General features: G+C 40.8%; 1 protein-coding gene across 1 annotated transcript in view; it reads right to left on the reverse strand.

The window, feature by feature from the left end:
* Positions 1 to 26,328, reverse strand: part of Dapk1 (death associated protein kinase 1) — a 179,691-nt gene extending 153,363 nt beyond the window's left edge. Inside the window, exons 1-2 of the mRNA XM_026404465.2 lie at positions 26,250 to 26,328; positions 25,251 to 25,420 (exon numbers count right to left, since the gene is read on the reverse strand). Of these exons, the coding sequence (XP_026260250.1) occupies positions 25,251 to 25,312 (62 nt within the window). The 5' untranslated portion in view covers positions 25,313 to 25,420; positions 26,250 to 26,328. The remainder of the gene's footprint in view (positions 1 to 25,250; positions 25,421 to 26,249) is intronic.
* Between the last annotated feature and the right edge of the window lie 225 nt (positions 26,329 to 26,553).

Raw genomic sequence — 26,553 nt, forward strand, 5'->3', positions numbered from 1 at the left:
ACCGGACTTGGGCACAGTGACAATATCACGATCATAGCTATCTGGTGAATAATCATACAGACTATTTTGTTGAATGCTGCCCAAAAAGCTTTGTCCTCAAAAGAAATACAAAAATATTTAATTAGTATCACAATGATTCTCTAGAAAACTTCCCATTCACTAGGGAATGGGAACAGATTGCTGGTACTATAGTCCCTGACACATATGGGGGGATTCATTCTAAGACCCCCAGTGGATGCCTAAAACCTCACATAATATCAAATTCCTACACATGCTATGCTTTTCCTATGTATAAACTACATACAGTCTGAGATTAAAGACAACAATCAAGGGCTGGGGTTGCAGCTCAGTGGTAAAGCGCTTGCCTCACATGCATGAGGCCCTAAGTTCAATCCTCAGCACCACATAAAAATAAATAAAAATAAAGATATTGTGTCCATCTATGACTAAAAAAAAAATTTAAAAACAATAATCAACAATGAAATAGAACCATTTTAACAATATTCTGTAATAAAAGCTATATGAGCATATGAGCATGCGCTCTCTCTCTCTCTCTTTAAATATCTACTGAAATTTGCTGAAGCTGACCATGAGTAACTGAAAGTCCAAACATCCCAACATCCTTCAGTAGATAAACAGATGAACTGTGTGTATTCATACAAAGGTATAAAACTCAGCAATAAAATGGGATAAACCATCAATACAGGAAACAACAAGGATGAATCTCAAATGCATTATGCCACCCAGACTGAAAACACATATATGCCATGAGTCTATCTCTAGATCTTTCTAAAAAGGGGAGACTATCAGAATGGAAAACTAACACACGCAAGGGAAGGGCCTGGGTTGGGGGCCACTAACCACAAGGCACACATGGGAACTTGGGAGAATGTGGAACTGTTGAATGTCTTGATTACAGTGGTGGTTACACAACTGTATGTGTTTGTTAAAACTCAGAATTGTACAGTAAACAGCATAAATGTTACTGTACGTAAGTTATGTCTTCTAAAAAGGCCAACAGTATCTAGGAGTAGTAAGAAAAAAAAGCAAAATTCAACAAAGAATCTAAATATTTACCATTCCTAAGTAAATTTCATTTTAATATTTTAAAAACAAACTTACTCTATCTGAACACCTGTGCTATAACTGACAATGGAACTTAGTCATATGCTTCCCATGGAGAGGGCAACACAGACAGGTAATTCAGCTCTGTGAGCATTCTGGCACCCATTATGTGCCAGACACAGCAAGAAGAGCTGGGCAGGTAACAGAATGGTCACATCCCAGCCCTGAAGAGCTCACAGTAGAGAGAAATGAGAAAATACAGGAAGGTAAACCAGAGGCCTCCAACCTAGACCTGGCTCCCAACCAAGAACTACCTCAGTTTATTTTTAGAACCTGGCATTTTATCATTCATTTAGTCAACGCATTTTTTAGGATAACCACTGTGTTGGGCACAGTGAAAAACAGATACAGAAAGTTCTAGAACTCACCCACTCACACACAGAAGGACACATTCTTCTACTTCAATTGCTTCCACAGAGCCACCCACAGGCTCCCGTGAGATTAAAAAAAAAAAAAAAAAAAAGCCGGGGGGGGGGGGGGAATGGGGGACACCATTCACACTGTTTGGGATGTGAATGGGTCCTGCCTGGTATCCCCTGGAATTCTGTGAGGAGGTGGTTCTAGCAGGGAGCCCACCCCAGCTCTCTCTTCAGGCTTTCAGAAACACAGAAATTCAAGGTCTCAGGTCTGTGCCTCCCACCCTTTTCTGCCTCACCTGATAGAATACAAAGAACTGATGCCCATACTTTCATACAAAGATAAAGATCCTGGGAGATTAATGCTCCAGGCTCTGATTGGCTGCCCTGAGAGCCACGGGATGGCAGTCCAGCACATCTGGAGCACCTAGGCATGGAAATCATGCAGCTTACTTACTGAAGACTTGAGTAAACACACCAATGTCAGGTCACTGCTGGCATAGTCAAGGCCTTTGTGAATAAGAAAGAGGTACCCCTCCTCCCACAGAGGCCCCAGATCATCTGCTAACCTTCAGCTCCACCCCCAGCCTCTCTTAAGAACATTTATGGGGCACAAACTGCTCTTCCTTGCAGCACATATTGTCCAAGAGAGAACATTCTGTCTTTATCCAACCCCCTCAGTGGAGAGACCTCGAGACCATCTTTCAACAGGTATAGACAATGTACTGATTAAACGTCTGTCATTCTATGTGAGGACAGCAAGGATAAACACTGTGGAGTCAGTGTTTTTCTAGATTTCATCAGCCTAGCTCAGTTTAATAAAGCCACACACACATACACACTTACTCACAAGGACTCCTGAAAATGGCCACTTAGCTGTTTTCCTACAGATACCAATAGTGCCCGAAAAATCCCTGACTCAATCCAGCTAGCTCTCAAATCACTTTTTGATAACCAAATGGCAATTAAGAGGTTGGGGGAACACTTGAAAACATACCTCACACTTTACACCAAAGTGAATTCCAGGTAGATCCCAGATTTAAACACAAGTGAAAACACTAGGAGAAACCATGATAGGATATTTTTAAATCAACTCAGAATGGGAAGGGCCGCTAACTATGACATAAAAAAATACGTAAAAAATTAAAAGAATTTGATAAGTCAAACTACTTTTTAAAAGTATCTGTTTGGGATGATGACAAAGTTCTGGAGATAGACAGTGGTGATGGCTGTATATCAAATGTGATCATGCTTGTGGTGCTGCCCTATATGATTGAAAGTGGGTCAAAACGATAAACCTTGGGTCATGTATATGTCACTATCAGATGACAGTGTTTATGGAGGAAAAGCATCAGAAACAACATCAAAAAACAAACTGCAAACTAGAGAAAAGTTGTGTAAATCATAAATCATGAACATATAGCTATTTTTAATAAATGAAGAGTATCTACATTAATATGTTACAAACCCATGAAAAATGGGTAAATAGTACAAATAAGAAGTTTATGGAAAAAAACAAACAGTTCTTAATTTTAAAATATACTTACACCCATGCATACTTAAAAAAATTAATAAAAATATGCTTGTCACATAACAAAAAACAAACAACTGTGGGAGGGGGGTAGGACAACCAGCTCTCACCCGAAGTTAAATTGTAAAGTGACTTATATTCTATGAAGAGCAATATGTCAATACCAACAGGAATAACAAATGCATGCACTCTCTGATGCAGCCATTTTGCTTCTAGGAATTTACTATAGATAGATAGATTCAACAGTTCACAAAAATTCTACAAATTGCATAATTGCTTATAATAAACAAATTAGAAATAAACCCAAGAAGTTCAGAGATAAGGAAATGTTGGAATAAATAATGGTAAATGTATATAAAACAAAAAGAGGTATTTCTTTTTGTATAGTAATGAAAAAAAATTACAAGCCATGTTGTGAGCTGGAAAACAAAAGTGAAGGAAAATGTGTATTACATAATATCATATCAGTAAAGACGTGAAAATATTTATTTATCAGTTCATCGATTTACACATGCATAGAATAAATCTGGAATGATCACCAAGAAGGATCACTGGAAGAAGCTAGTCACTGGAGGGCAAAGATATTCGCTCTGACTTTTAAACTATGTGAACATATTACCTATTTGATTCAGAAGACGTAAAGGGACCTAAGAGCAGGTACATAGACCTCTTGTTCTTCATAACTGGCCATGTACTTTGGTATTGATGACTACTATAAAACATCAAACTGCTAGACAAGAAGGCCTTCCCTTTTTGAGAAGATGGGCAACAAAAAATGCAAGAAGATCACAGAAACCCGGAAGAAAGGAACACTGAAGGAAACTCCATCCTTCTCCTCCTTCTTATATTTTTACACCACCCGAGAGCTAATGTCCCACAGGAAAGCAGGGCCCTGCCATCCAGGTCTGATGATAAAGACAGCCCCTGATGCCTGTTCTTTCTCAAGATTAATTATTGCCTATCAAGAATCTTGTCTCCATGGGATATGAATAGGTCTCCCATGACTTGGCTCCTGGACCCAGCTTTGAAACCTCATTCATCCATCCCACCAATACATATTTAGTTTCTAACCACACACTCAGCACCTCTTTAGGGCTGGAGTGAAGAGTGAATAAGATCTAAAAGTACCTGGCTTTCCAAACCCTGACAGTGGAGCTGGCCACCTAGCTCCCAAGAGCTGACTGCTCAATTTTCAGGCATCTGATGAGCTAGTTGTGGAGCATGGACATTATTTGATAATGCAGAATCAGATAATGTCCCAACCCCTGAGATGACACCAAAACCTAAAAAAATGCTAAGTGCTACTGAAATAGCATTTCAGAAGCCAAAATGAGATTCAATTTAAAGAACATAACTTGTATAAGGCAGAAGGTGAAAGGGATGATTCAACAGTATGTCATTTATCAGATGGAATAATAATAAAATCATTAGGAAAAGAATAAATCGGGATGCAACTTTGTCAAAACACTGTCAATCATAAGCTGGCTACAGCACAAATCAATAAAATCATTCTGTAAGATTCCACTGGCTAAGTCATGTTATAATTGAGAGTGAGCATTGTTCATTATTATTTGTAAACTGTGTCTTAAAACTTCTTTATTTCAGTAAAAACAATAATAAGTGCATGTATGCATATACATTTATATATCTTTGTGTATAAAACACACATTGGTTACATACATATAAACACAGATACACGTGTTCACACACACATACACACACACACACACACACACACACACACAACTAGATACCCTCACACAGATCAAATATCCCTTATCTGAAATACTTGGAACCAGAAGTGTTTCAAGATTTGGGATTTGGGCGTTTTGGGGGTCTTGCAATATTTGCATGGAATTTACTTATTAAACATGTAGAGTTTTAGATTTCGGACTCTGGGAATTGAAATCAGTAAATTCACCACTGAATTGCTCTGCTGCCTCAAGCCTCATTTCCTTGACCTCTGGTTTCCTAACCTGTAAGGAAGCATACATAAACCATCTAGCTGCTGGAGTCAAAAAGAAACTGAATAAGCCACAGAGTTGTCACCAATATCCTAACTCTTACTCCTCGAACATGGCTGTTTTTTTTTTTTTTTTTAAGAGAGAGAGAGAGAGAGAATTTATTAATATATATATATATATATATATATATATATTTTTTTTTTTTTTTTTTTTTTTTTTTTAGTTCTCGGCGGACACAACATCTTTGTGGTGCTGAGGATCGAACCCAGGCCGCACGCATGCCAGGCAAGCTCGCTACCGCTTGAGCCACAACCCCAGCCCCATGGCTGTTTTTAAAGTACCTGCTCCAAAACAACTTTCCCCATGTCTTTTGGATTTAAAGCAACTGTCTTCCTGTCTCCAATCCATTTATTATATAGGAAGAAGTGCAACCCAAAGAACAAGAGGGTTGAAAACTGCTCTGTCCATGTTTCTGTCTGAGTGGGGCTGCTCTGCTCCCCAGAACCTTTCACAGCCCCAGAGCCAGCGGCAGTGCACTGCAAGGCTAATTCACACCTTGCAAGATTACCAAACCTCAGCACCAGAAACCTATTTTCCCATCAACCAGTTCACACAATTCTTACTGAACCCTCCTTTTCTTTTCCCCAGGTGAAATGAGCACTTCCTATAAAATTCATTTTAAACCATAATTAAATCCTATCCTTTTAGAACTCATCATACACCCTTCTACATGTACTAGAATCAATTAAAATGTGCCATGGAAGAAGTCAGTTCTATATTAAGACTTCCTTCTTTCTTTTTGAAGTCCCAATTTTTAAGCATCATTAAAAGAGAGCAAGAATTGACAAGACTTACTGGCCAGCTGACCCCACAGTGAGACTGCAAAAGTTGAACATGGGGTCCCTCAGGTTTTCACTTTGAAACTGCAAATACTCCAGGGAAAACAAGTGTGCTATAGAAAAGTGAGGCTCCCAAGATCAGCCACAGATGCTTGCAGTTTTTTATCAGAACCACACTCTCTGTAACAAGGGGCAGATCAGGAAGGACCTGGGTAACCATTACCCCTGGCACCCATTTCCCTTTTGCAATAGAAATAAAGTCAACCACATTTTATTCCTACTAGGCTCTTCTCTCCTCTGATTTAGAACTTTAATATATATATTAAAGTTCTAAATCAGAGGCATGGTGGAGCATGCCTGTAATCCTAGCAACCCAGGAGACTGAGGAAGAGGACTGCAAGCTCATGGCTAGCCTTAGCAACTTAGCAGAGGCCTGCTGTCGCAACTTAGCTAGACCCTGTCTCAAAATCAGTGGTACAGCATCCCTGATTTCAGTCCCTAGTACCACAAAAATAAATGAATATATATGTGTGTGTAACACATGTATACATTTTACATATATGTGTGTGTGTGTGTGTGTGTGTGTGTGTATATCATGATAAAAGCATTAAAATGGAACAAAGGACAGGAAATATACAGATTTAGTTAGCCTGTAGTAGATAGGCCCAGGCAGGAAGCAATCCACTCAGGTTCCTTAGTCATCAACGCATTATGGGATTGCAGCCACTCAGCCTTTATACTCACAGTGTAAAGAAGTTGCTCTCAATTTTAGAAGGGCCCCAAGTTCAGTCTGTTTCAATACTATGAACCTTCAGGAACTTTTCAGCTACTACAATCAGCCCTCTGCAGATTTAACCAAACTCCTCAGAGGGTGCATATATTGTAATTAGGCCTACAATAGTTGCATCTGTATTGAACATACACAAACTCTTTTTTCCTTTTTTTTTTTTTTCTTTTTGTACCGGGGATTGAACTCAGGAGCACTTAACCACTGAGCCACATCCCCAGCCCATTTTGTTATTTTATTTAGAGGCAGGGTTTCACTGAGTTGCTTAGGATCTTGCTAAATTGCTGAGGCCAGCTTTGAACTCACAATATCAGAAGGAAGCAGTAACACAGTGAACCCATTATTGTTCCTTTGCTGTCATTAGTGGACACCCTTTCCTGTTTATTCTCCATCTGGCCCATGGGTCCACCCTTCCCCGCCCCCTACTTTGCTCTTCCTTCTTCCTTGCACACTGTACCATCCTGATTCCCTGCAGGGGTTTCCTGTACATTTAGCTAATGGGAGGCACAAGTGGGAAGGTGGGAGCTAGATGAGGTAAAGGTAGTAGCATTTCTTCCCTAAAATGGCTTGTGCTGGTGGCCCTCGTCCGTGGCTTCAGCTCAGCCCTAGGTGTGGTATTGGCTCTACTCTATTGCCAGGTAGTGCCAGTGTATACCTGACATTTTGTAACCTCATTCTGGACCATCAGAAGGGAATCCAGTTTCCTGCAAGCACCCCTTCCTTTTCACAATGCCCTCCAAATCAGGCGGTCCTTTTGTCCTCTGGTCCTTTTGTCCTCTGACCTCCCCCTCAGGCTTCCTCAATTCATTTTCATAAAAGTGCTCCGCCTGAGCCTTGCTTACACCTCTGAAAACACCACATCCCCAGAACTCAGTGGACAAGGCAGAAAGCATTCTTCAAATCTCCTGCCAGGAGTCCCCAGAGTTGATCAGGTACCTTTAAAAGCACCAATAGAAGGAAGGGATAAATGAGAAAAAAAAAACTTGAAGGTAGAGATGGAGTTTGGCCACGCAGCATGCTATACTACCTGGCCCGTGGGCGAGGCAGAAACTGGAGGGCTTCTGAGAATAAAAAACAAGGAGTTATCTAGCTTTGACTAAATGCTGGAAATTAGCCTGAAACACACAAATACATATTCATATACACAACTATTATGCAGGTTAAAAATAAAGTCATGAGTTGGACGCAGTGGCACATGCCTATCATCCCAACTACTAGGGAGGCTGAGGTGAAAGCAAGAGGATCACAAGTTCACAGCCCACCTCAGGAACTTAGTGAGACCCTGTCTTATACACACACACACACACACACACACACACACACACACATATATATATAAAATCATGGAAACCAGAGCAGGAGTCACTGATGGGAAAGCACAGGGTAGACCAACATAAGAAAGTCACTCATAAGAAGGGGATTCACACAAGAAAGTAACTAAGGCAGCATCTAACAGGGAGGGGCAGAACAAGGTGAGGCAAAAACTGTGGTGTCTGCCAGGGCTGGCCTGGAGCTAAGGGCTGACCCTCGGATGGGAGGCCCAGACTCCACAAAGTGGCATTTGCAGAAAGCCCACAATCAGACCTGACCCTAGAGGCAGACAGCGTTATTTGCTACTGAGCTGGCAGTAGACAAGGAAGTCTGGCCATACCTACCTCTAGCTGGAAATCAGTGAAGACACAGAGAAAAAGAAAGTGTTGTTGGAGACTGTCCCAACTTCTACACCAAAGACAAGGGCAAAAACTTGAGCAAGATCAGCCAGAGTATAAACCTCACATTGGCATTCAGCATCCAGAGGCCATAGTTCACGGGCACCCCTCACAAGCAACCTTCACATGGGCTACTTGGTGAACATGAACCCCCGGCTGTCCTACACCACCCTTTGTGTTCTCCTTGGGGATTCAGTTGAGTGTGGGATGAGTGCTTGGAGCCAGGGATAGGGGGCTGGGGCTGTTGCTGACCACTATAGAAGAGGGCTAGTTGGTGGTCCTGGCCCAAAGTGAAGCAGACATCAGGAATGAACAGGAGAGATCCGCAGGTTTGGACTCTAAGGATGGGGAGAAAACAGTAGTTACTCTACTGGCAGGTGTTGGGGCCACTGTGCAAGGGTTAAAGGAGGCTCTGACTGATGCTGTCACCTAAATGGCTTCCTTTGCTGTTCACCACAGATCCCCAGGGCTGGAAGAGTTCCTCAGAGGTTATCAATGCAACTTCTTCCCCAAACCAATCACCTTTTCTCAAAGTTCCAGACAGGTGGACACTTAACACGAACACTTCTAGTGTCTAATACTCACTTCCTCACCCACACCTGCTCACGGCAGGTTACTGTTAGACATTTTCAAGTTGAAACTGCTAGACAGTTTCAAGTTCCTCCTACTGAGCCAAACTCTGCCTCCCCACTATTTGCACCAATAGCCCCCAATTTGGCATCCTCCTGTCACCTACACAAGCCCATCTCATCCAACAGACAGCACAAAGTTTGTGAGCTGCATGATGAGATAAAAAGAAAATGGGCTTCAGAGCCAGATAGGCTCAGGGCTGAATCTTAGCTTAGCCTGTTCCTCATTTGGATAAACTGAATTATTTCACCTCTTTGAGACTTGCTTTAGTCATGGGTAAAATAAAGCAGGGCTAGCAAATTATGATCTACAGAATAAACCCAGCCCACTGCTTTTTTTACTGGAATATAGCCACACCCGTTTGGTCATGGATTGTCTAAGCTGCTTTCCAACTCTAAGAGCAGAGTTAAGTTGTTGCAAGAGACCATATGGCCCAAATAGCTAAAAGATTGATAGTTTTTATAGAAAAAATTTGCCAAGTCTCCATGAAGAGGTAGTCTGAGAAATTAAATGCAGTTAATACTTGCAAAAAGGTGCACACATGGAGCCAGGCACAGTGGTGCACGCCTATAATGCCAGAGACATGGAAAGCTGAAGCAGAAGGACAGCAAGTTAAGACCAGCCTAGGAAACTTAGTGAGACCTGCCTCAAGATAAAAATAAGGCAGTAGTAAAGCACCCCTATGTTCAATCCCTAATACCAAAAAAAGAAAAATTGCACATGGTACCTCACTTCATAGCTAAGCAAAATACATTTTTCACATGATAATGAATAATGACTTTTGCTTTCTTCTCACACAGAACAGAACATCATGTCCCATCTGTAGAGGGAATTCAAGGGAAAACAGAAAGACAAACACCTTCCAGTACAGCAGGACTCCACACAAGAGGATTTTCCACACCATGTTAGTGCCAAAAATAAGAATGCGTGTATAGAGAAAGCAAGGAAATAAACATGTACTGACCATTCCAAATGAGTCAGAACTGTACCAGATACTTTATATTTCTTTAAACTTCTCTCTCCCATGACAGTGACAGAAAACAGTTCACAAAATAAACTGCACACTCACCATTCCATTTCCAGACATGGCTTAACAATTTGGAAGTCCAACTGTTACCACCACCATTTTAAACACACTATCCAAGCTGGTGCAGAGACAAGACCCTATAATCCCAGCAACCTGGAAGGCTGAAGCAGGAGAAATGCAAGTTCAGAGCCATTCTCGGCAACTTGGCCAGGCCTGCACAACTTAGCAAGTTCATGTCAAAATAAAAAATTCAAAGGGTTGGGGATACAGCTAGAGACGAAGTGCCCCTGACTTCAAACCCCATTACTAAAAAATAAAAAATAAATAAACTACCCAAAAGTCATCATCTTTCTTAGCCCTGGTCTTCGCATCTGTAAGAAGTGACTTACAGTACTTACTTCCAGCTGCTGGTCTAGAAAGCATCCCTAGGAAATCTTAGCTTTCTCGTCCCCTTCCTTAATGTATGATTTCCAGTTTCTTCCAGGGAATATACGAATAGACACATAAATATCCATGCCTAAACCTATATGTTTAGATTTTTATGTCCCCCACAAGAATTCGAATAAATGAATGAATCTTCCCAGTCAGAATGACTTCTCCTTGCCCAAACTCAAAAAAATTTTTCATGGTTTGTTTATCCTGCCATCCCTCCCCCCTTTTCTTTTTTTTTTTTTTTTGTTGTTGTTTTTTGTTTGTTTGTTTGCCAGGCTAGGGATCAGACACAGGACCTAGACAAACACTCTACCACTGAGTTAAACCCCTACTCCTGTTTATCTCACTTCTTGTACAAGCTTTCTATTATTTTCCATTATGTAAAAGTCTGTCTGCCTTACTTGAAAGGTTATTAAAATAAAGGGCCCTACCCTGGACAATATCATTCAAGTGGTCAGTCAACCTCAGATGAATGATAAACAATAGTCACATATTATGGTTCAGATGACAGTTTTGTTTAACAACTATTTATATCACCCTTTATTAATTTAGCATTTTAACTCCTTTATTTTTTATCTGAAATCATAAATTCAATTTCCAGGCATTTTCCTTTTCAAGTTTGTACTTAATGTTTTCTTTAAAAAACAAAGATATTCACCCAAGAAGCCAGAAATTGGGAAGAATCCTTAAAGGGGCTTCCCCTTCAGCAACCATGTTCCTTGAACAAACTAGACGCCACTCCAGGCAAACAAGGACAGGCACTCAGACGTGTAAGTGGGCATTTACCCACAGCAGCTGGCAGAGCCTCGCCATTAAGCAAATCCTAACAATTCAGCCTTTCAGCCACCAACCTAATAGGCTTTTCTTGGCACGGACAATTCTGGCTTGGCAAAACACCCATTCTCACATCTTAAATTAGTACGTGTCAGAAATGAATGGGGCCTCTGGATCTGCCGTATGTCTTACATTCTGTAGCAAGCTCATCTTGGTCAGGAACCCAGATGCCCATACTCATTTGAGACTCCTCTCTCCATAAAGATCCATAACAAAAAATCAATTACTCATTTTCCTGATCAAATTCCTACTGTCATATTTGGGCACTTAAGGCAGTTAGTTTTTCATTTAAAACATAAACTTGAAAGATGAAATATATTGTTCCAGCCAGGCACAGTAGCATACAACTGTAATCCCAGCAGCTTAGAAGGCTGGGGCAGAAGGATCGCAAGTTGAAAGCCAGCCTCAGCAATGGTGAGGCAGTAAGCAACTCAGTGAGACCCTGTCTCTAAATAAAATACAAAACGTAGGCCTGCAGATGCGGCTCACCAGTTGAATGGCCCTGAGTTCAATCCATGGTACCAAAAAAATAAATAAATAAATTTAAAAAAAAAAATTAAATAAAAAGGGCCTGGGATGTGGCTAAGTGGTCAAGCACTCCTGGGTTCAATCCCTGTCCCACCCACCCCCTGCAGCAAAAAAAAAAAGAAGAAGAAGAAGAAGAAGAAAAAGAAGAAGGAGGAGGAGGAGGAGGAGGAGGAGGAGGAGGAAAGAAAGAAAGAAATGTATCGTTTGAGAACTTAAGCACAGCATAGTAAAACATGAATGACATGGTGACACACTGTCTCAGGTTCTCAGACATGCAAGGATGATCATCCCTTAAAGCATTTCCAAGCAGTCCTCTTACAGAACAACCAGCTTCAGGCTGTAGTACAGCTTTAAGTTGTCTTTGCCTCTTTGAAAACACCTCTTTTCATCTTAACAGATACTCCTAATGAAATGTCTCCCTCCCCTTTCCCATGCTGTCCCAATGGACTTTGGAAAAGGCCATTATTTTAGCTTCACTTCTAGTTGCAGACTTTTAAATGCATAGGTAAATTTCTAGTTAATGTGTTTCTTAGGAACTCTAAGAACCAACTAGCACTTTATCATGAGAACTCACTGAGGGAGCCCAACACAAACTGAGTCTTGGGTCCAAGCCAGCCAGCATGGGGCAGGTACACATAGAAAAAATGGATAAGGTAAACAACATTAAACTAGGCAGAATGAGCCCACCAGACAGACTGAACCAAAGAGGGAGAGAGAAATAGAGAAAAAAAGGAGAAGGACATAGCTGAAGGGCGCCCCACCCCATTCACTCCAAGGGCCCAGGCTAGAACCTAGGTATGTCAATGAGGAAGGAAGAGAGCAGAGGTAAGACAAAGGTACACAGACCAAAAAACAGTTTGCATAGTCTCATTCTCTCTCTGTGTCTCTCTTTCCCTCTTGCTCTTTCTGTCTTGTTAAACAGCCACCTTCTCTTAAGCAACTACTGTGTGCCTAGTACTGTGACAAGCACTGTACATACTCTTATACATCCATACATCTTTAGGAGGCAGGGAGATGATAAGGAGGAAGGGATGATGGTAATCCCCATTTCACAGATAAGAAAGCTCAATACCACAGAAGTTGAGTGACTTTTCCAAGGTAATAGTGTGTTGTGGAGTCATGGATCTTGGTCCTACTCTGGTATGAATGTCCCCTCCAAAACTCGTGTTGAGACTTGATCCCCAATGCAACAGTATGTGGGCATGGGGTCAAAAGACAGATGTCATGATTGTGGGAGTGGGTTAGTTACCCCTCGTCATAACAGTGGAACTGGCTCTCTAGCTTTCTTTTGCTGGCTTGCTCCGCCCTTTCATTCTTCACCATGGGAAAACAAGGCACAGAGCCCTCTGCAAATTCTAGCACCATGCTCTGCGTTTTCCCAACCTCCAGAACCATATGAGCCAAATGAATTTTTGTTTATAAATAACTGAGTCTGTAGTATTCTGTTAGAACAGCAGAAAATGGGCTAAGACAGGTCCAAAGTCCTGTACTGACTATTCTAATTCTGTATATGTACCTTTAAAAATGCACAAGGCTTACTATACACTCGGCATAATCCCACCAACACAGGAGAAACAAAAAGTCATGTTCTCTCCCTACTGAAAACAAATGATCCATAGGCAGAGTCAAGAATCACATGCATAAGCCAATTATAAAAAAATACAAACAATGTTATAGGTCTGGGTATGAGGTGTCCCCCAAAAGCTCCTGTTAATGCAGGAATATTCAGAGGTAAATGATCAGATCATGAGAAATGAAACATAATCAGTTCATCCTAGTTTGAAAGGACTGACTGGGTGGTAACTGTAGGTAGGTAGGGTGGCTTTCCTCTGCTGAATCCTTCCTTCCCCCATTTTGGGCTCAGAGCAATATAGTCAGCCATCTATAGATTGAGAGCTCTGAGACCATGAGGCCCAAATAAACTTTTCAGATATGTTGGTCCCAGCAATGCAAAAGTTAACTAACACAGTCAGTGATCTAATCCAAATGGTTAAGGGATACAGAAAATAAGAACCAGAGCTTAATATGGTAAATTAGCCCTAGACATGCTCTGGAGAAGGATGTGGGTAAAAAGTGATCAGGCCATTCATTTTTTTATTTGCTTCCTTTTTCCGGGTTATAACTTCTAATGTAGATAAGTTTTTTTGGTTTTTGTTTTTCAGTTATCTGCATTTGAGCCAGGCCCAGTGACTCACATCTATAATTCCAGCAACTTAGGAGGCTGAGGCAATAGGACTGCAAGTTTGAAGCCAGCCTGTGTGAAGCCAGCCTCTGTCTCAAAATAAAAATAAAAAGGGATGGGAGGTAGCTGAGTGGTAAAGCACTGCTGGGTTCAATACCTAGAATCACACACATACCCGCATACACACACACAAATTATCTACATAAAGAGAATGCTGCTTTTTCAAATGAGGCCATTAAAGAATGATTCATTAATTAGGAATATTCTTACAACAGGACATGCTTATTCAGTGCTCAAATCACACTGAATAAAACCAAGGGACTTTATGCTTCTACACAACCACCAGCTTTCAATTTCCCCATCCACTGCTATATTTGCCTAGCATTCTTATCTCTTTGAGCCAAAAGAGGAGTAGGGAGGAAAGCTGGAAATGATAAAATTTCATCCTGGAAAATATTCCACTTGTGCTAATTCACTTCCTCTCCCAAACAATTGAATCAGAGGACCGAAGCACTCGTGAGATAGAATACATGATAGAGCTTGGAGCAAACTCTCATCAGTTCTAAATGAGAGGACTGTAAATATTTTTTTATTCCATGTACAGTGACATTAGTGAGGGAGGAAAAAATACAAGGCAAGTTACTCAAGTCAGCCAGGCCCTTGGGGGACCCATTAGTGCCCTACATGTACAGACAACAGAGGAACAGAACCAACAAGAAAAGGGGCCCCTCTGAGTGCTGCAGAGGGGACTGAAACAATGCCATGACAAACTGAAGCCAGAGGGAAGCCTAAGAACCACAGTGGAAGTTTCTGGCAAGACTCACAGAAGCTCATGTGCAACTGTAGAAACTCTGAGTAGCAAGGACAACATTTAGAAAGACAACTTGTATATCCCATTCCAAGTATACAATGAAATACCCCAGTAGGCTGTTTTACATTATACTTATTTACAGACCAATAAAATATTATGGTTTGAGTATCCCTTGTCCAAACAGCTTGGGACCAGAAGTGTTACAGATTTAGGAATTTTTCAGATTTTGGAATATTTGCATAGACTTATGGGTTCGAGCACCCCTAATCCAAAAAATCTGAAGTGCTCCCAAAATCTTTGAGATTTAGAACATTTCTGACTTTAGAGTTTCTGATCAGGGATGTTCAACCTGTATTTTTAAGGTAGCAAATAATTTTTCAGTACTACTTAGTTTACCAAATTCCTAAGGACAGCATCTCTGTGTATTCTGTGCCATTCATCATCTCCAACTTCATCAGCCACCTTTAAGTCTGTCATCTACAAGATACACATACATACAATGCCTATGGCTTTGTTTTTATATAGTGAACTGCTTGTAACTCAGTCGCTTAAATATTACACTCAAAGGGATGCAACCTTGCATCACTTTCCCACAGACACACATTTCTGCTACTTACTCATAAATTACAGATGACAAAAAACACAGAGGAAGCAAAGTGATTTAGAAGAACTTCTCAAAGGAAGGTAGAAACATCAGAATGAGTCAACATTAAATATTGACCTCTCCTCCCTGTTTGTCCCAACATAGCTACTGACACTATTTCCCCTGATCACCTATTCATCCTCATATGAGATCTTATAGTAAATTCTTTTAAAATTTTTAGTTTTTTAGCAAGGCAGAGTGGCACACACCTAAAACCCCAGGAACTTGGGAGGCTGAGGTAGGATCACAAATTCAAGGCCAGGATCAGCAACTTAGGGGGACCCTGTCTCAAAATTTAAAAAAAAAAAAAAAAAAAAAAAAAAAAAGGAGAGAAGGGATGTGGCTCAGTGGAACAATGCAACTGGATTCAATCCCTAGTACCATTAAAAAAAAAAAAAATCTGACTTTTTATCTTAAAAAGAAAAAGGCCACATGATTTCAAAAGCAGATAAATGAACTATTGACAGAACTGTTCAAAAATGAAAATTAGTTCATTCTTGTAAGTGAAAACTTAACAGAGGTTGAATATCTCTTTCCAAAGTGACAGGAACTAGGAGTATTTTGCATTTCAAATTTTTTCAGGTTTTGGAATCTTTGCACATATATAATGAGCTATCATGGAGACATGACCCAAGTTCAAACACTGAAATTCATTTGCTTCTTGTACACATACTCTGAAGGAAATTTTATGCAATGTTTTTAGTAATTTTGGGCATGAAACAAAGGTTCATCCTGTGGAACTTTTCACCTATGACATTATGTAAGTGCTCAAAAAGTTTCAAATTTTGGATTTCATGATTAAGGATCCTCAACCCGTATTATCAACTCTCTTTAAAATATTCAAAAATAATTACTATTCATAATTTATAACTAAATAACAATAATCAGGCACTTTTGCTAAAAAATGTGAACCAAAAGATAATCCATACTTAAAGCCAAGTTCTCCAGTCAAAAACTATCAAGTTTATAAATAGAAGCATCATGAATATTCATTTGCTTCATGATATTCATCAGCATTCATTTGCTCAAACATTATGTTCTTCATCCAAAATTGAATGTGTTTGTTAAGGGAAAAAAATCAAGAACGTTCTCCCATCCTCCCATTCCTGACATCTCTGTATTTACATTAGGTTTAAAGCAAAACTTTCCAAGCTTACAATGGAAACATCAACAGGTAATGATCAAGCCTCATGATCATTTCTCTGAGGTAAGCCACTTCATATTTAAATGACTACAGTATGATCCATAGGCCACACTAGCTGCGTCACTATAGACCACACTGGTCAGATGTCCCCAGAGATCTGTTACTATCACATGACTGTTTTATTTTGGTTTAAGATTGAAACAAAACACAAACTAGTTTAGGTTTTAGACTTTTTCTTTGTAAAACCCATCTGGCAGACTAAATCAACAGCTAGGATACAACTGCACTTTTTGTTTTACCTAGGAAAGATGTAAGAGGCTGGCAACGTGGCTCAGTGATAGAGCATTTGCCCTGCAGGAGTAAAGCCCTAGGTTCAAACCCTAGCACCTCAAAACCTCAAAAAAAAGAAAGATATACTGGCCAAAGAAATGTATTTTAAACCCATTTTGGTTAGAATATGTAGAAATCCAAATACAAATTTTCTTCCTCAGTTCTCTCCTAACTGCAATTTGAAAAAATTCATTAAGAATATTAATAAAATGATACATTGGATTTATTATAAATACAATTCCATATAATCTCCTTTAAGGTCAAGAAATGCTGCATTTTGTTTTGATAAATTACCAGAAACAAAACCGAACAACTGAATAATACCTTCCACATAAAGTCCCAATCACACACCAGTTGTAAGTTAGACTAGTGCTACTCAGTGAAATGAGAAACTGGTTATTCAGTGGGTAGGCCCCAGGGGCAGAGACCAGATTCTTACACATTACACTATTCAAGTTAAATAATAATGAAAGTGCTTTAAGAATCTCAAGAAAGCTAAACTATTAACTTCGGGACTTGACTTTAACTATACCACATGCTAACACCACTTATAACTGCAAGGCACAAGCTATTTGGAAAAGGAAAGGAGGTTCCAGTGTGTCATCATGGCTTGTGACTTGAGCAATAAGGGTAAACCCCATTGGCTTTGGCCAGCTTCCAGTGAAAACCTACCATGAAGTGTTTGCTATCTCCTATTAACTACCCTTTCCAATGCACATACTAAAGTGGATTGGCATTTAACAGATGCCCCAAAAATGGTCCTTAAATATCAACTCCTTTTGGATTTCAAATCCTAATGGTGCAGATAATAAAACAGACTTGGCCATGAGTCTAGGTCTCTCTTGTGCTTACTAACCAGCTGCCTTGAGAAAGCCACCTGACCTGTCTAAATACCAACTAGATAAATAAAGGATGATGTGCTGACCACCTTAGCTTCCTCCAGGTTGTTGTCCCTGAAGCCTCTGGGTTACCTTGGACCAAAGAAAGCCATGTCCCTTCTATCACCAGGTGTATTCATGTCTCACCATTAGAATTTTTTTCTTTCTTTTTTTGTTTTTTTTTTTTTTTTTGTTGTTGTTGTTGTTGTTCTAGAGATTGAACCCAGGAGTGCTCTGCCACAGTGTAGATAATAAAAGAGTTATATCTAAGAGAGCTTCATCACTAGCCCTTTTTGAAATTTTGAGACAGGGTCTCACTAAGTTATCCAGGCTGGCCTCAAACTTGGAATCCTCCCAAGTCTGATTATAGGCATGCACCACCATGCCTTGCCAGAAGTAAACTTCTACTTCAATCCTGTTTTACTTCATCAATACAAAATGCTTTTTTGGTTGTCTGTACATAGCAGTTGATGTGAATTAAGGATGAAAGTTCCCAACAGGTTTTCCTGGTGAGTCAGGCAATAAAATATTGACCTTGTCACCGTGACACCCCCCCACCACCACCACCACCATCTCAGCACTATCCAGCAGCCAGTGATTGTGCCTCTCCACCCACTCACCCTCCTCCTCCTCCACCCCACCTCAGGGAACTAGTCTGTGCCTTCAAGTAGTTACAATTTTGCTAGTAGACAAGAGGACAAACTAAAGGAGAAGAGATAATGTCACCTCTTCTGATAGAACATTTGTATATAACTATTAGAATTAATCTGAGCACCCATTTGTCAGTAAGTTTATGGTGTTCTCATGGCTCTGATGGGACATGCCAATGTTAGGGAGCCTTTAGGTTCCTAAAATAGTTGCGTAAGACACAAGCCTAAACTGAGGAACAGTGTTGTTTGGTTTCCCATCCCCATCAGTAAGCACCTCAAACCCCTCTGCTCTGGGCCCCGCTGAACTTAAATGATGCTTGCCAAGGTAGTACACAAACGCGATAGCAAATAAGCATTCAACCAAACTGCCGCTTACTAACTTTATCATGCCCACCCTTCCCCTCCTACAACGCACAGATTTTTAAAATCACTAACCACCACTTCGATCATATGTACAGTCATGTATCACTTTAACAATAAGATACACACTAAAAACCATGTGGTTAGGCAATTTCATCGTTGTGCTAACATCATAGAGCAAAATTACACAAACCTGTTTTACAGCAAACTTTTTAAATAAGTATACTGTAAAATAATGGTTAAAAGTACTATATAAGCCAGACAATGTAGCACATGCCTATGATCCTAGCAGCTTGGGAGGCTAAGGCAAAGGACTGCAAGTTCAAAGCCAGCCTCAGCAATATAGTGGGGCCCTAAGCAACTCAGCAAATAATCAAATAAATAGGGATGGGGATGTGCCTCAGTAGTCGAGGGCCCCTGGGTTCAATCCTTGGTACCAAAAACAAAAACAAAATATATATATATATATATGGCTGGGCAGGATGGTACAACAGTAATCCCAGTGATTTCGGAAACTGAAGAAGGAGGGCTGGCCACAAGTTCAAAGCCAGCTTGGGCAACTTAGTGAGATCCTGTGTTTTAACCTTTTTTCTTACTTTCTTTCTTTTTTTTCTTAGTACCAGGGATTGAACCCAGGGGTACTTAACCACTGAGCCACATCCCCTAGCCCTTTTTAATTTTTTTTTTTTTTTGAGATAGGATCTCACTAAGTTGCTTAGGGCCTCACTGTCTTAAAATTTAAATAATAATACTTTTTTAGAAAAGAGCTGGGTAGGAGAATGACAGGGAGGACAGAAGGGAAAGGAGAAGATAAATGGAATGAATTTAACAAAGTCATGATATATTCACATATAAAAATACTAAAGTGAATTTAACTTTCATACATATGTAGAAAAAAAGGAAGTTTAATAGAGTAGATGAAGAAGAATTAGGGGAGGAAGGAGGGAAGGAAAAAGGGGTAAGAATGGGGATGGAAATTAAATTCTTTACATGTATGATGTTATCAAAATGAACCCAATTACTATGTATAATCATGATGCTCTAATATAAAATTATTGGAAAAAAAGAGAACTGGGAATGTATCTCAGTGGTAAAGTGCTCCTGGGTTCAATCCCTAATACCACAAAAAGAGAAAAAGAAAAAAAAATGTAGTATATAGTAAATACACAAGCCTGTAATAGTAGTTTATTATCAAATATTACATAATTTTATGTGCTTTGCTTCAAAAAGACTGGCAGAGCAGTAGGTCTGCTTACACCAGCAATACCAGGAACAGTAATGTGTTATGCTGCAACATTACAATGGCTATGATATCACTAGGTAATAGGAACTTTTTGGTAACATTATAAATAATCATTATGCAGTGCATGAGTGTATTCAAACAATCTCTCTCTTAAAACTTTGCTGCCTTTCCTACCAGAAGAAAATGCCTGAGAGCATTCTGAGTCAGAAATGCAAAGAGAAAAACAACCACACTCAGCACAGTCCTTCAGGATATTCAGTAGTCAGTCCTCTAACAGTGGCCTATGCTTCCCACTTTCAATGAGAAAACCCAGCAGAACACCTCTTCTTCCACCCACACAGGGTTGCTGTTATTCTTGGGACTAACTCCTGCCATCAGCAGAAAACCAAGTGAAATATAAACACAGACTATCAGAGCTTGGGACAATTTCTTACTTCAATTAAAATGCCTATGGATTTTATGCCAACGGGAAAATGTTATAAATTTGAATTATTATCTTCCAACAATCATCCAAATCAATGTAAAATATTTAATGCTGTACTCCATTTGTTTTGTTTAAAATGGATCTTGTGCCTGGAAATTTTGGCTGCTGTGCTCATTACTATTCAGTCAGAGAATGTAAAAGCAAAAGCAGTTTTTATTTTCATAAGCTGCAGCTTTTATATCCTAAGTGTTCATCTTCATCATCACCACTTATTGAAGTCCTGATATATATTTCTTCCAAGGTGCTTTTCATATGTTTATCCATTTAGTCAATGAGCATGTATTTACTGAGCACCTACTAAGTACCATGCGTCTAATTAGGCATGAGAAATTTTTAAAATGATGAGCAAGTCCAAAACCACAGCATCATGGGAAAAGCAGATAATCAAATAAACAAATACTATGCAGGGTAATAAATGCTGTGGTGAGAAAAACCAAGTTACTAAATGATGTAATATGTTAGGTAGGGACTATGTGGCAGATGTTTGGAACCATTGTCTTTTAATTTTCACAATACCCTACAAACATACCTCCATCGTTCTCAAATAAGTGTACAGAGGTTATCCCACACTGCACACTGTCTCTCTTGACAGCATCAGCATCTGCCCCATCATTTGCTTTTGCCTTTTTCCCCCGTTAGCATTAGAGAAATAGGGAGTGTAGCTCTATTATAAGCTTTTTATTTATTTATTTTATTTCAAGCCAAGGTCTTGTTAAATTGACCATGTTGGCTTTATTGGGGGGTCCTCCTTGCTCAGATTCCCAAGTAGCTGGGATTATAGGTGGGCACCAATACACTTGGCTCATCATTTGCATCATAAATCCCTTTTCTGGTCTTAACATCACACTAGCAGATCAACATTAGCTCATTCAGGCATTCATCACACATTTGCCTGACATTCTTCAGCACTCTGCATACCTGGGAACAATGGACCTCAACAACACTGAACCACAGAGACCCTTGAAGGAACATGCAAGCTAGCTACAAGGAGCAATACAAGACTAATAACACAAACCAGGGATGGTACATGCCACTGGACAGTCCATGATAATGGACTATGCAGTGTCTCAGACAAGTCACTTGACTCCTGAAAGGGAAAAATCACCGTGGAAAGACATATTAAGGGAATTGGTTCTTCAGACCAGAGTAGGATACAAAAGAAAGGCAGTATACAAGGAAAGCAGTATACTCAGGAAAGCAGTATACAAGGAGATGTCCAGGAGCCTCACTGGTGAGGGTGAAGGACCGAAGTTGTAAACACAGCCTAAAAGTAGGGCAAGTCAGCCTTGAGCTCCCCATGGCGCCAACTTATAAGAGGTGCCATGGCATCTTAGGGTACTAAAAAACCCAGTGTAACAATAAATGGAGAAAATTACATGTATAAGAACTCCTCTCAGAGACTTCAGCACATGATGGAAGTAGTTCTTTGCTCAGACTTCTGGGATAGAGGGTGAGTCCCTAAGGACCTCCTGGAGTCAAAAATCAAAGATTACTTAGTCTTCAAAAAAGACAGGTCCCATCTACTGCTACTTGCTTCTGCTTAGAGCATATGCCAGCCAAACACCAGAGCTGCATTATTCAGAATCACAGTGGAGAAACTAAGAGCTGTCAGCAGAGGGTCTCCCCCAGGACCTTTTCCCACAGCATCCCCTCCAGAAACTGGTAAGCAGACACTTAAAGGAGACAGAATAGAAAGCCAAGTTATTAGCCTGCCTAGAACACCCACATGTCCTCCCTAGTCCTATGGATAATATACAGCCGGGTGTGTTGGCACATGTCTGTAATCTCAGCAACTCAAGAGGCTAAGGCAGGAGAATTGCTAGTTTGAGGCCAGTCTCAGCAATTTAGTGAGACCTTGTCTCCAAATAAAAGGTGGGAGTCTTAGGGGATGTAGCTTAGTGGTAGAGCACCCCTGGATTCAATTCCCAGTACCAAAAATAAATAAATGCTTTTACATATGTCAGATTACTTTATTTTCACAACAGCCACAAATAAACACCAGGCCTCCCACTTCATAGCTGAAGATTCTGAGGGTCAGACTGGATATGTGACCTGTTCAAGATTATAAAGGTAGAAATCTTCAGAGCTAGGTTTTGAACCATTTTATCTGTTCGCATGAGCCATCACTCCTGCAACAATCATAATATGTTATGGACATTATGATTTGGCAGAAAGCTTTTTAAAAAGTCTTGGGCAGTATACACAGACACACACATTCATACATGCATGCATTCAGTTTTACTAAAAGTAAAATCATAATCATAATATTGTATTCTATTTTAAAAACCCATCTTCCCTCCTCTTTCTATTGACTTTGTCTCAGTACACTTATAAAGTGACAACAATTTAGATTATTGCTAAAGATATGTAGGTAAAGTCTAGGTATTGGTTCGCTTAAAATTGACTGCTTAGGATCGCACAGCTCAATACTTAGAATAGCCTTGCATTTGTGCCAAATACCTGCTCATTTCTATTTTCTGCCACTAAACTGTTGCCTCCACACCCAATCTTCTCTCAGTGACACATCCATCATATAAGTAGCACCTTTCCTACCTGTCCATATTACATTAAGACTTGTTTGGGGGAAGTAGCTACATACTAGGCAAATATAAAAAAAAAAAAAAAAAATCAAAGGATTTGAAAGGCCCTTCAGAAAAAGTTACTTTTCCCCCCATATTTTAGTAAGAACAATAGCAGCTACACAAGATAATTGGGTAGTGTGTGTGTGTATGTGTGTCTTATGTATGGTTTTGTTTGTTTATTTGTTTTCAGTGCTGGGGTTCAAAACCCAGGACTTTGTCCATGCTAGGCAAAGGCTCTACCACTGAGCTACATCCCTAGTCCTTTTATTTTATTTTGAAATACGGTCTTGATAAGTTGCACAGTTGGCCTTGAACTTGTGATCATCCCACCTTAGCCTCCTAAGCAGCTGGGATTACAGTTATGTACCACTGCACACAGCTATAGTTCACTAATAAAAAAATAAAAGAAAATGAAAAAAATATATTCCAAATTCCCAGTTTTTCAGTACACTTCTTTCAAATTCCTAGGTCACATAAATTATTTAATAAACAATTAGTCTTGCACAGTAGAGAGAAAGTTACATACAGAAATGTAGACAGAGTCAAAATCAAAGCAAAATGCTAGTGACAAATGAGCAAATCATCTCCCTTGTCATTGCACCCATGAAATAAAGATCACAAACTCCCTTCACCAGCCACAGGGAGGCTTCATTTTTTTGTTGGTTTTTTTTTCCCCTTTCTTTTAACATATAATTCTACCAAAAGATCATCATGAAAACAAGGGCAGTATACTTAATCCATTAAACAATCATTTCACCTAATTTAAATCATTTCTCTTTACAAATGAATTCATATAACCAGACCACCCTACACAAATGGAATTGAAATATATTTTTTCATCTTTTTTATTTTCTAGTCCCAAAGGAAAACTCCATATATCACTTATCTTGTTGAAAACACAGGAATAGTTGTTTAATTCCAGTTCAACCAAGTATTTAAACTTCACTCTCTTAAGGCTCAACTTTAAATATATCCATGAAAATGTGATTTTTCCAAGAGCTTTCCTTCTTATTGACTCATTAAATCTCAAAAATAGTAACCTCCTAAGCACAGCCTCCCACCAATGTTTTGAGTCAACACTAAACATACACAGAAGTATTTCCTTACAGGAACTTTTAAAAAATTACTTTTCATTCTTCACTATCATCTGAAGTTTCAAAATTTTTCATTAATCCCAGCTTTCCTAATTCTCAATAGGTAATCTAGTATGGGGGTATTTTTTATAATTTCCTTCTCATGAAGAAAAAGGAAGCTATGTATGGAGACATCAGGTGTGTTGGGAAAACACAAATTTCAATACACATACACTTTTTTCTTAATTTAAAGATCCTTTTGTTTCTTCACTTTCAACACAAATACACCACAGACTCCATAAACTGAATTTTGAGGTATGAAAAGTGCTAACATAAAGCAGAACCCAATATTCTGTGGAATATCCAAAGGAAATACCCAGCAGTCTTTAGATGCTCTCCAAGAAACAATACTGTGTCTGCCTGGAAACTGAAACATTTTACTGAGAATCACAGCTCCTACAGTAGAGTAGTAATGAAAGTATGCTCTGAATCCAGATAGCCATATTAGACTCATTGATTTGTTAAAAATTCAACATTGTAAATGAAACCAAAGCAACCACCAACACCAACTGGATAATTAAATTACTGGTTGGAAGAAGTTTCAAAATCCAAGCCCAACATCAACATCTGGCAAGTTTCCATTTACCACCTACCAAAGCTTGCTCATGTTACACTGAAAATTCAGAAAGAGGGAAAGTATTAAAATTTTTAAAAGGCTATTAATTAATTTGTACTCTGTTTAAATCACACATTAGAACTAACTCCAGTGGCAATTAGAATCTTAGCGTTTGCCTCATTGTCTCAGAAGGGCAAAGGCTGACAAGACTTAGTGGCGGACAATTAAATCTGTTCTTGTGCAGGGATTCTTATCAATACCCTATATATATAATAACCGAGAACTAAAAGGCTGCTCTTCTCCATCCCTTGTATCAAACAGTTTATTTCTGGTCCCTGGCCTTCACTGCATTAGTAACTCTCTTCTCTATAATTTGCTCCTGAAAGGGCAAAGGAGATGCGTGATTGAAACTGCGTTTGTTTAATGCCCACCGCCTCCAGTATTATTGTTGCATTCCACAACCCTGTAGCCTCGCATCCACACCCCTTGTACCTGCCAAGTTCCTCGCCGGTGTCGTAGTAATCATCCACGTTTTCCTGCCTGAACACGGTCATGATAAACTGTCACACCTCACCAAAGCCCAGCGCACTTCAGCTCCGCTCCCCAAACCATCACCACCGCTCCTGTACGGATGTTGGCCCCTCATGCATCAGTCTCCAGTCCTTTAAAATACGAAGAAATGAAAGAAAGCCAATGATAATAAAATGACAATCTTAAAAGGAAGCAGATCTCCCCAGTACTAAGACCTGCACACTAGAGACCAGGTATCTGGCGCTGCCCCTCCCAGCCCGCGTGGAGAGACGCACCCTTTGTTAAAGGCGAGCTCGGGACGACCCCAACTACGAAGAACCCGCGCGCGTGGGGTCCGGACATCACTGTATCCCAAGGTCCGCGTCCCGTCTGTGCGCCCAGATCCGAACAAGCTCCGGAAGTGACTGTCCTCCCCCTCCTCCCCTTTCTAAGCATACTCGCCCACCCAGCTCCCCACCTCCAGGGGCGCAGCGGAAGAATGAAGCCCTCGCCCGGGAGGAACGCGCCTCGCTAGAGGCATCCCTTTCTAGCCTTCTCGGCAGTGACACCCCCGCGCCACCTCTCGGCTCCCGCCCTCCTCCCCCAAGCCTCTGCCACCTTTTCCCTTTCCCCAGAGATACATTCCTGACGACTCTCTCTCCGTTACCCGGTCGACTCGGCGTGCCGCCGCCCGGGGGAGCAAGGGAGGGAAGGGAGCGGCCAGGGAGGCGCGGCCGCCAGCTCCGGGCCCCCGATCCCCAACACAAAGCGCCCGACCCGCGCCACCTGTTCCGAAGCGGTGCTCAAGACTGGGGACGCCGAACGACTGAGATCCTCCTCCCCGTAACCAAGTTTGCCCCCCCTTGGCCTTCCCTGTTGCCCCGGGTACTACTCAGGCAAACCCAGCCGCGCGGCCGCCACGAAAGCAAAAGCTGGCGGCGGGGCCCGGGAAGGATCTGAAAACCGCTTATGGCCACTCACCCGGGCGTCCCGGAGCTCCCCGGGTCTCTCCGGACGCAGTCGCAAGCCGATCATAGGCACCAACGCCGGGGACCTGTAGGGCAGCTACGGGAGCGCAGCAAGCCAGCGAGTGGAGGGCGCAGATCTCGCGTGGCCGTGCCGGCTCCAAACCCTAGAGCTGCGAGGGTCGCCGTGCCCCCTTCGCTGTGGGAACAATGTCCTCGGCGACAGCTCCACCGCGCTCTCCCGCTCCGGCTACGGAACACCCTCTCCTCTCCTCGCCGCCTTCGGGACGGGAGGCCAATGGACCCCGCTGGCGGGCTGG

The sequence above is a fragment of the Urocitellus parryii genome, chromosome 4 (assembly GCF_045843805.1).
Source record: "Urocitellus parryii isolate mUroPar1 chromosome 4, mUroPar1.hap1, whole genome shotgun sequence".
NCBI lineage: Eukaryota > Metazoa > Chordata > Mammalia > Rodentia > Sciuridae > Urocitellus > Urocitellus parryii.